The sequence below is a fragment of the Crocuta crocuta genome, unplaced genomic scaffold (assembly GCF_008692635.1).
Source record: "Crocuta crocuta isolate KB4526 unplaced genomic scaffold, BGI_CrCroc_1.0 scaffold92, whole genome shotgun sequence".
Taxonomy (NCBI): domain Eukaryota; kingdom Metazoa; phylum Chordata; class Mammalia; order Carnivora; family Hyaenidae; genus Crocuta; species Crocuta crocuta.
In genome coordinates, this window is record NW_027528804.1 from 3,331,052 (window position 1) to 3,342,836 (window position 11,785).

General features: G+C 37.7%; 1 protein-coding gene across 1 annotated transcript in view; it reads left to right on the forward strand.

Moving 5' to 3' along the window:
- LOC144224630 (uncharacterized) overlaps positions 1–10,359 on the forward strand; it is a 151,307-nt gene extending 140,948 nt beyond the window's left edge. Inside the window, exons 3-4 of the mRNA XM_077755710.1 lie at positions 5,383–5,520; positions 9,745–10,359. Coding sequence (XP_077611836.1) covers positions 5,383–5,520; positions 9,745–9,948 — 342 coding nt within the window. The 3' untranslated portion in view covers positions 9,949–10,359. The remainder of the gene's footprint in view (positions 1–5,382; positions 5,521–9,744) is intronic.
- Positions 10,360–11,785: the final 1,426 nt, after the last annotated feature.

The following is an 11,785-nucleotide window of genomic DNA, read 5'->3' on the forward strand; positions in this document are numbered from 1 at the left end:
CTACTTAATATCATGGTTAATTTTTAGTGTCAACTTGTCTAGGCTCTGGGACTCCCAGATATTTGGTCAAACATTATTCTGGGTGTTTCTGTGAAGGCATTTTGCACGAGTCTAACACTGAAATTAGTAGACTAAGTAAAGCTGATTTCCCTCCCAAATATGGGTGGGCCCCATATTATCAGGTGAAGGCATGCCTAGAACAAAAGGCTGAGCTTCCCTCATGTAAGAGGGAACTTCTACCTGACCGTCTTCCATATGAGACTTCAGTTTTTTTCCTGCTTTTGGACTAAACTGAAGTATTGGCTCCTTCTGGGTCTCAGCATTCAGATTTTCAGATTGAAACTATATCACTGGCTTTCCTAGATTTCCTGCTTGCTGACTGCAGAACATGGGATTTCTCAGCCTCCATTATCTTTTGGACCAATTCCAATTTATTCATGTATACACCCCCCTCCTCCCACACACACATTTTACATCCTGTTGGTTCCGTTTCTTTAGAGAACCCTGACTAAATACACTATCTAATAAGAACGCCTCAGGGGCACCTGGGTGGCTCAGTTGGTTAAGCATCTGACTTTGACTGAGGACATAATCTCACTGCTCATGAGTTCAAGCCCCGCACTGGGCTCTGTACTGACAGCTCAGACCCCGGAGCATGCTTTGGATTCTGTGTCTCCTGCTCACTCTGCTGCTTCCCTGCTCATACTCTGTCCTTCTCTCTCAAATATAAAATAAAACATAATCTTTTTTTAAAAAAATGAACTCCTCAAAATGTCTTTTAAGGAGAGCATGAATCCTTTTGTCTAATATGACTATAAATTATCCTTTATTTGCTTTCCTTTTATGTGCCCTAGTCTTTCTCTTTTCCTTTCCTTTTATTTTAAAATTTCATTTATTTTTAATTGAATAATTTACGTACAAATTATATTAGTTTCAGATATACAACATAGAGATTTGATGTTTATATATGTTATGAAATGGTCACCATAAGTCTACTTACCATTTGTTGCCACACAAGGTTGTTACAATATTATTGACTATATTCCCTATGCTGTACATTACATACCCATGCCTAATTTACTTTATAACTGGAAGACTGTTCTGTTTAATTCCTTTCATCTATTTTGTCTATCCCCCCATCTCCTCCCCTCCCCTGCAGCAACCATCAGTTTGTCTTCTGTTGTTTATTTTTATTGTTGTTGTTGTTGTTCATTTGTTTTGTTTTTTAGATTCCTATATCAGTAAAGTCATAGGGTGTTTGTCTTCATTCTCTGACGTATTTCCCTTAACATAATACCCTTTAGCTCCATCCATGTTGTCTCAAATATCAAGATTTCATTCCTTTTTATAGCTGAGTAATATTCTGTTGTATTCCTTAAATATGCTACATCTTCTTCATGCATTCATCTATTGATGGACACTTAACCGCTTCCTTGTCTTGGCCATTGCAAACAATGGTGCGATGAACATAGAAGTGCCTATGTCTTTTCAAATTAGTGTTTTTGTTTTCATCAGATAAGTACCTAGAAGTAGAATTGCTGGATTATGTGATAGTTCTATTTTTAATTTTTTGAATAACTTCCATACTGTTTTTCACAGTGGCTGCACCAATTTACATTCCCACCAATAGTGCACGAGGGTTCCCATTTCTCCACATCCTCTCCAACACATGTTATTTCTTGTGTTATTATTATTAGCCATTGGATAGGTATCAGATGGTATATCATTGTGGTTTTTATTTGCATTTCCCTGATGATTAATGATATTGAGCATCTTTTCATGTGTCTGTTGGCCAATCTGTATGTCTTCTTTGGAAAAATAGCTGGTAAGGTTGCTTTTAAATTCTTTGGAGATAAGGCACTTCCTAATTTTACTGCCTTGCCCTTGTACAGTCCCTGATAATAATAGATAACATGTGTTGAGTACATTAGAATTATTGCATATTTAATCATTGTGATGAATATGTCAACGTAATAAAGTGGGAATACCCAAAATGCCTTTTCCTACATGTTTACTGGTGGTTTCTGTCCAAGATTTTCTTTCTGGTCTAGAGGACTGGTTTATTTGTCTGTTCAGATCCTTTGAAACTAGTAGCTCAATGAATCAAGTTAGGATTGCACATGATGAAGGGGAAGAATGCATGGGGGGAAAGGGAAATCTTCCTGGTTTATTTCTCTACATATTTAATCATGAGGTCTTATCATTTATTTCACTCTCTTCATAATGATTCCCCTCACCATTGGTTGATAACATCAAAATATGTAACACTGATGAACGTAGTCATATTATTTTCCTGTATTTTATAGGTTACTATTATGGCAGTACACGTATAGTGTACTTTTTGTTTCTTTACATTAAACATTTGGGAAAAAATGCCTGCTATGAATAAAAAAGAATTATTTTACTTTTATACACACAATAAAAGGAAATTGTTTTAATTTTTCTTTTTTCAACCTTATTTTTATTACGAAAATAAAAGGTATTTAGACCTTTCCCTTTATTTTGTGTTATTTTATTTGTTAAATATGCAGTCTTGGTAAACATTTGGCAGTCTGGATGTTCTCTATATCATTTTACTCAAAGGAACCCTATCCGCAAGTATTCAAGTACAGCAATACTGGCCCGTATTTTTCTACCTTATTAACTTGTTTCCTCTACTCAGCCTCCTCTGTCCTACAGGGCCCCATCTGCAGTTTGAACAATATTGATGATTAATTCCACAAAGAGTGGTTTAAACTGCAAAGCAGAACCTGGAACTGAGCCAGATTGGCCGTGTGCTCTGAAACATCTCTACAACACAGAAATGTTTTCTGGAGAACATTTCTATTATCTGCTGAAAGATGGTCTAGAAGCCCCAGTTCTAAGTGGCCCTGGAGGGTCATAGTAATAAGTTAGATGATTGTAAATTTGCAATAAAAATGACCCAGTTTAGACCCTCATAGTGACTGCATGTTAGATAGCAAGAAAGAGGTATTTCTCACAAAAGGGAGATTATTCTGCTTTCTGAATAATTTGTTAAATTTTTCATTTGGAATTACATTTTTTTCCTCAATTTTTGTTGTTACCATATGACTATGCCTGGCAATATGAGTATTTGCCATGGTATCTTAGCAATATAGAATAGCACCAGATTTGAAATTATTATTTGCACCATTTATGAATCATGGGATGTAGGAAATAGCTTGTTTTTGGAAATTTCAGTTTCTTCATTTGTAAAATCCTCCTTCCCAAGATGGTTATGGCAAGTAAACAAGACAATGTGTGTGAACAGATCTGGCACAAAGCATCAGAACTGTGTGGGATTGGAAAGGCAATGTTTGGCTGTAAGAATTCCCTAAATCTTTAGAACATCTGTATTTACAGCTGCTCAATGTATTATTCCTGAATTATTTGGTGTTTAAAAGTCACAAGTAAAAACTCACATATGTTTGATAAAAGGATTAGCAGGTAGATTTTAAACTTTAAAAAACAACTTTAATTAGCTAAAATAAAGTAATTATATTTCAAGTGTTCCTGAAACATAGGATGAAATTATTTATTTAATGTTAAATTTATTGAAGAAATTTAGAGATAATTTGTCTCAGTGGCTGTTTTTATTGCTAATGAATTATTTGTAAAAAAAAAAATAGGAGGAAAGGTGGCTTGATTTGATAATATAGAATAATTAAAAACAGGATAGAATATTAGCATCACTCATCATGTTTTCAGTTCTCCCCAAAATAACTTTCTCTCATATGAAAGCACCTTTAGTTTACTTTTAGCTTTATGTATGCTCTACTGTCATAGATTATTAATTGTGAAAATAAAGTAGGTATTACTAAAAAAAACCTCGATGAACCATTAATTTAATCTTCATATTGCTTTAGTTTAAAATATTTGTAAAATTATAGGGGTGCCTGGGTGGTTCAGTTGGTTAAGCATCCAATTCTTGGTTTTGGCTCAGATTGTGATCTCATGGTCTGTGGGTTCGAGCCCCACACTGGGCTCTGCACAGATTAAATAAGATATTCATAAAATTGTAATAGTTATTAGTTACTTATAAATTTTATTTAAATAAAATATTTTTAATTCAATGTGATTAAGAAGTGATTTTATTAGTTTCATGTTAGGAATTAAGAAAAAAATTGCCAATATTCTCAAACTTCTATTATTTAATAATGCAATTTAGTTATTGTGCTTTTTAGACATTTCTCAGCTCCAATCCCACTGTCACTGTCATTGACTGGTCTTCTCATTGGCCCTTCACCTTGATTACTTAAATTGTAACTTTATTATTTTCTAGTCATTCAATCTTTTTTGCTCCATAGTACAGCCAGTCATTTCAAAAAGTGAGATCATATTGATTCCTTAATACCATTTTATGGTTACTAATATGCAGAAGAAAAAGTTTAAATGATCTAGCGCTATGTTAAAAAAATAATAGGCTTTAGCAATGCCCTCAACTTTCACTGCTGATGCATCCCAGTACCCGTGCCCACTGCACGTAAGATGCTCACTGCATTTTTGATGAGTAAACCAATGAACCTCTCATTTCAGCCTTCTTGTACCTCCCTACCCTTGCCCTATTCCCACACTCAAATCCTGCTTTGCTTTCACATGCTACAGTCTTTCCTTCCCTTATGTCGACTACATTTGAGCCTGCAGAAAAGGCTTAAATAAAACAGAATAAAGAGATTTTGTCTGTAAGACTCATAGGAATGAGTTCAGGTCATCATCAAGTGCAGAAGATGGTTGGCATAGTTACATATTACAAAACAAGGGACTCATATAGGCACTGAAGAAAGTATCAGAGTGTTTATCACTGGAGCTTTATTTTAATCCTGTCCTAATTGTTGATTAATTTTATGGTTATGGAAGAGCGAACTCAGGAAATGCAATAATAGTGCATTGTAAGGATGAAATGAAATGATCTCTCTCACAGGAGAAATCCCACAACGTTTTGGAAGAAATTGTTTGGGGAGAAGTGGAATGGAAAGCTGTAGAATAATTTTGAGGGCGTAGAGAATTTTGAGAAATAGCTGTAAGAAGAACTGAGTGATACCCTTTTACCTTCTAGAATGAGCTAATCACAAATAAAAACTTGGAGAGGGCAGGATAACAGGAGAAGGCATGGCTGGATCCTGAAATGTAGGAAGGGGCCTTTAAGAGTGGAAATGAGAAGGGCACACAATAGCAAACGGGAAGAAGGAACGATTAAAAGCATCTGGAAAAGGAACACCTACTCAGGGCAGTCAACTCTGTGTATGGCATTTTGAGAGCCCTGTTTGATTTTCATGTATAGTATATAGTCATAGGGTCAAAGTAATTAAAGCAATACAAGTAATGGAGAGGTGAAAATATAGTAATCCCCCCTTATCCACAATCTTCCTTTTATGATTTCAGCTACTGCTGGTCACCCACAGGATGGAAACCAATGATGTCTTTGTGTGTCGTAACCTAACACTACATCACGATGCCTACGTCATTCACCTCACTTCGTCTCAGCACTTCAGTGTCTTATCTCACATCATCACAAGAAGGGTGAGTCCAGTACAATAAGATATATTGAAGGAGAGAGACAACATACACATAACTTCTGTTACGGTATATTTATTACAATATATCGTTATAATTGTTCCATTTTATTGTTAGTTATTGTTACTATATTACTGTGCCTAATCTATAAATTAAGTTTTATCATAAGGGCTCTGGCAATAGTCTTTGTGGGTGCAAATCTCAGCTCTTTTAATAGTTTTGTGGCCTGGAGCAAATTACTCAACTTCTATGTGCCTTATATTCTTCAAATATAAAATGGTTACAGAAATAGACCCTATAGCATAAGGTTGTCATGAAATGCTAAGACTAGGTCTTTGCCTTAGGTCCATGCCCAGGTAAGTATTCAGACTTTAATTATTTAAAAAATTTAAAAAAATTTTTTAACATTTATTTATTTTTTTGAGACAGAGCACGAGCTGGGGAGGGGCAGAGAGAGAGCGAGACACAGAATCTGAAGCAGGCTTCAGGCTCTGAGCTGGCCATCAGCACAGAGCCCGACGTGGGGCTCGAACCCACGAACCATGTGATTATGACCTGAGCCGAAGTTGGGCGCTTAACCGACTGAGCCACCCAGGAGCCCCTGACTTTATTTCTTGAAGTTTAATAGTGTTGACTGAGTTATTTTAGTTTAAGGGGTAAAGTATGAAATTGAGTATCAGGAACTAAACAACATAGGAATGTTTAGGAGAATGGGCATTGTTATCAGGCAAATCCATGTTTAATTCACAGCTCTAAATATCTTGATTGTTTTGACTTTGGGTACCTTCTATAACTTTTCTGGGCATCAGTTTTCTCATCTGTAAAATGGGAATAAAATAGTTTCCATCACTTAGTTTTTTGGTGAGAATTAAATACCTAATGCAAACAAAATACCACATTGTTCATCATGTAATAAGCACTCAAAAAAAGGGGTCATTATTTGTCTCTAACTAGCTGATGGATGTCCCTAAATTATTCAGGTCCAGGTCTTTATCTATAAATAGAGGCAGATTAATACAGTTTTCCCTAAGTTCTTTCCAGGTCTAAAATAGAAATTCAGCCTATGATAGACCATGTATATGTCGTAGGACAGTTTGTAAGTGTAATTTATAGGAAAGCAATTGTCCACATAACTAAATGCTCCTTGATGAGTTGGTACCTAGATCCCTAGTTTTCACTTGTGAGGACTTGCAGAACATTTTTTCTCAGACTCTGTTTAGATAATCTGGCACAATATCATTATAAGAATTTAGGATGGGATTTAATATAATCCTCTCTTTGGCTGAAGGGAAGCTAGATGCATCAATGACATTTGCCATAAATGGGAAAGATAGCTGCAGAGTTATTTAATTTGTTGGCCTGGTAACTGTCCATTGCAGCACAAAACAAAGCACTGAACCCCACAATCACTTTACCTGAATGATCAATTTGATCTTTCTTTAAGAATGTTTATATTTTCTGGGGCACCTGGATGGCTCAGTCAGTTAAGCGTCTGACTCTTGATTTCAGCTCACATTTGAGATCAAGCCCCCTATTGGGCTGTATACTGACAGCACAGGAACCTGCTTGGAATTCTCCCTCTCCCTCTCTCTCTGCCCCTCCCCAACTCATACTCTTTCTTCCTCTGTCTCTCTCAAAATAAATAAGTGAACCTAAAAAGAAAAGAATTTTTTATTTTCCAAGTAATTCAAGATCACAAGTTCTATTAGGGAAAGTACCTTTATTACTAATGTATTTTTTACCCAAGCATCTAGTGTGTTGTTTTGAACATATTAGATCATTAATGTATCCTTATTAAACAATTGAGTGAATATCTATTTGAGGACTGACTGACTGTTTTTCATGATTTTTTTCTCACACTGATTTCTACAAACTAGGTAATTCCACTCAAAGTTAGGCTATATCAGAGGCTTTGATATAGCTAAAGAGACATGAATTGGGAAAGTGCAGAAGATTGTTGAATACAAAATGCCTGAAATACTTGCCAATCCTTAAATGATTCAATCATATCCTGCCTTAAATTATCCATATATTGGGATACTATTTCCTCTTCCTTTTCTTTTCTTTCTTTTTTTTTAGAAAGTTCATCTTTTTTTTTTTAATGTTTTATTTATTTCTAGGAGAGAGAGAGAGAGAGACAGCGTGAGTAGGGGAGGGTCAGAGAGAGAGGGAGTCTCAGACTGAAACAGGCTCCAGGCTCTGAGCTGGCAGCCAGCACAGAGCCCGACACGGGGCCCAAACCCATGAACCATGAGATCATGACCTAAGTGAAAGTCGGACGCTTAACCGACTAAGCCACCCAGGCGCCCCTTCCTCTTCCTTTTCTAAGAAGGAGCTGGATTCATTGGTTTGGTTTTCTGAACTGTAATCTGACAGTCATATATCTCCTGACGAGTGAGCTGCTTAAGAATAGTATCTTTTTTGTCTCCAAGCTTACTACTTGTTCTTTAATATTTAAACCTATTTTGGTTTCCATCAAATAATGCACATTTTCAAAAAAACGCGTTAGTGAACTCTACAGAATTGAGGTTAGGAATTACCTACCATTAATATTATACCCTCTGTTGTTACTTAGTCATGAAGCCTGGGGTTCCCACTCACCCACCCCCGTGTACTTATTGAAGCACTCCTTCCAGCCACAAACACACTTTCTGAGAATTCTTATGAGTACACTTTTGCCTACTTCATTCACACTATAAGTGATTGAATGTGAAATCCTTAATTTAGTGATAAAGCAAAAATTCTACAGGAGACAATCTGTTAGGAGTCAAGCCTCCCCCCCACCCTGAAAGTCATCTTAGTGTTTCCAGATCTCGATTTGTAGAAAGAATCGAGTGAACAAATGCATGCAAACTGTTAGAATCTGGAAGTTCTATCCAATTGTAAGACAGCAGTGTAATGGCACAAGACCCATCTGGTTAGCAGAAACAATCATACATTTTTCTAACTATTAGAGACTCCTCTGTCTAATAGCCATACTGAGGCATGCTCTTTTCTTTGTGTGCTTGTTCGAATAAAGGATACACATAGAGTAGGTTTAAGGATTCTCTGAAAACTGAGGGAACTTAATTTCTGATTAAATTTCAACAAGTCAGCTTTGAGGGATAAAGAAATTCCGTTTTTTTAAATTCTTTTCGACTCTCTCTGACATATTTAGTGACTACAGGAAAATTCAAGTAGACAGTGAAAATGTAGTTGTGTTTAGGTAAACAGCTCACTAACAAAACATTTAACATTTTCTTGTGTAATTCTGTTGTGGTAGGCAAGATGAGGGCCTCCTAAAGACAGTCGCATCATAATCCCTAGAACGTGTGAGTACGTTATGTTGCAGGGCAAAGGAGAATTGAGGTTTCAGGTAGAATTACACTTAGGTTGCTAATGAGCTGCCCTTAAAATAAAGACATTATTTTGGATTATCTGGATAGCCACAATCTAATCTCAAGGGTCCTTAAAACATGAAAGAGGGAGACAGAAGACTCTGTGTCACAGTGAAGTGATGTATGGATGACTCAACCAGCCATTTCTGGCTTTGAAGAGGAAGGGGTTTATGAAATGAGAAATGCAGGTGATCCCTAGAAACTGGACAAGGAAATGGATACTCCCTTAAAGCATCCAGAAAGAATACCTTGACTTTGGCTTAGTTGATTTCTGACTTTTAAAAGTGTAAAACAATAAATCTGTGTTGTTTGAAGCCACTACATTTGTGGTAATTTATTACAAGAGAAATAGGAAGGTAATGTACTTGCCTAAGAGATTTTGTTTAATTCTTGACTAAATAAATGAATTATTTATACCTGAAATTCAGATATAAATTCAGAGTCTAGTCTATAGGCCCAGGATTTCTGCTCTTTGCACTAATGTAAAACCCCTACCTATTGGGTTTTGTTTGTTTGTTTGGTGGGTTGGTTGATTTTTTGAGGAAGCGTTTTTTACTTTCTTCTCAAATCCTTTGAAGTTTTGTAGATAGTTTTCTGGCATTCTTGTATCTTTTTCCTTCAGCTCTGAACAGAAAGTCTCACATTTGGATTGCTTTTTATTCTACCTCCCCCTTATTTCTTTTGAGCAAAGCTTTTGCTGTATTAATAAAATCCAACCAGCATGTCTAGCTTCCCTTAAAATTTTTTAAAATTGTGATAAAGTATGCAGAACATAAAATTTACTGTCTTAGCCATTTTTAAGTGTACCTTTCATAGTGTTAACTACTCGCATTGTTGTGCAATCTGTCTCCAGAACTCCTTTCAAAAGTGTTGCACAACTGCAGAAAAGGAGAGAGAGCAAAGAGAGCACATGCAGCAGGCTGTCCGACAGGAGCCGGTGGTGGGGAGTGGCGGCCAGCGCACGGGGTCTCCAGCCGATGCCTCGCCCACTCTCCTTTCTCTTTCCAACCTCTCACTCAAGCCTCCACTGGAGGCCAAAGAGGAAAGAAGCCTATAGAAGCAGTCCACACAAGTTAGCTGCCTGCGGCGTGGAAGAGGGCGCCGAAAGGAGAGTGGATCTGGTGCACAAAGCAGATGAAAACCAAAACAAGGTGTATCCGAATAATGCAGCTGTGCGGCGTGTGTGAGAGCCCAGTGAAACGAAGCGCACCGCGGGCACTCCAGCAGTACGGACGCCCCGCGCTGCCCTCTGCTCTCACTCCTTGCCCCGTCGGAACGAGGGTGGCGGTAGCTCCCTACTGTTCCCATGCGGCACCAGCTCTTCTGATTTCCCTTACAACCTCCACAAACTTTTGCAAATAGTCCTTTATGACCCGGCTGCGTCTGTTTCCTGCTGGAACCATGACTTTTCACGCTTTCTGAGAATGTCTTTTCCAGACCTGTGTTGCTCTAGCTCTGCTCCTGTCTTGGTCCACTGCCCCTGCTGTGAATCAATATGACTTGCCAATAAGTAAAAGAAAGCATATTGAAAAAGGCTCCAAAAGTAGACTTTCTCTGGGTAGAATACCAAGTTAAAAAGATAAACAGCTCACAGGTAGGATGAAGCTATAGGTAATGGCATTACACTTTACCCCTCGAAGACTTTAGAAGAACCGAGTGAATTCCTTCTATAGGAAAATATAAAACTGTTATCTCCCCTTTAAAAAAACTTTTTAAAATGATATTTTTGAGAGAGAGAGAGAGAGAGAGAGTGTGAGCTGGAGAGGGACAGAGAGAGAAGGAGACACAGAATCTGAAGCAGGGTGCAGGCTCTGAGCTGTCAGCACAGAACTAGACATGGGACTCAAACCCACAAATGAACTGCAGGATCATGACTTGAGTCGAAGTTGGACACTTAACCAGCGAGCCACCCAGGTACCCCACTATCTTCCCCTTTTTAAAATGATCTGTCATATTGTCTGCATTTTTTTCTGCTAAAATGTGTTTTCTGTCTTTTAGCAATTTTTCTCAGTAGAATTTTCAGTCAATTCCTTAAGTTTGCCTCTGACAAAAGACATCACTATATAAGTTTTTTGTTATTAGGAGGTGTTGTTCTCAGAAAAAGAAATTCTTAAGGATTGTACTTGCATGGAATTTGTGAATAAAATTTTATTTAGGCAAGCATGACACTGAATTACTCCCTGATAGCATTTCTAAGAATTTTATGACTCTCATTTCCAACATGTTTCCCCCTAAAAGATGCAAGTTTTCCCCAACAAACTGATCTATTTTCCTACTTTGGTATTTCACTTCTCCTCTTGGATTTGCTGACAGGGCACAGAGGACTTGCTGTGGTGCTGTGGGAACTTGTTCCTCTGTGTGGGCTGTGAGTGTTGTGGGACTGTCAATTACTGTTACCCCCAGGAGGCTTCCAAAACACTTAGGATAGAAGACAGTTTTTCACTTGTTCAAAATCGTTCCGCTTCTCATTAGGACCTTCTTGACCATCCATGTTTAATCCCTAGATGGAATCCAGCTCTTTTTGTTCATGAACACTTCAGATGTTCTCCTATTTTTAAAAAATTTTTAATAGTTTTTATTTATTTTTGAGACAGAGAGAGACAGAGCATGAGTGGGGGAGGGGCAGAGAGAGAGGGAGACACAGAATCTGAAACAGGCTCCAGGCTCTGAGCTTCCAGCACAGAACCCGATGCAGGCCTGGAACCCAGGAACTGGGAGATCATGACCTGAGCCAAAGTCGGACACTTAACCGACTGAACCACACAGAAGCCCATCTAATCTCGGTAGGGGAATCCAGTGAAACTCTCTTTTATCTTACGTGCATGCACACGCACGTGCACACAGCTGGTGAGAAGACTGTAGGTGTACCTCTAAATTGTCATTGTCAGCTTTTC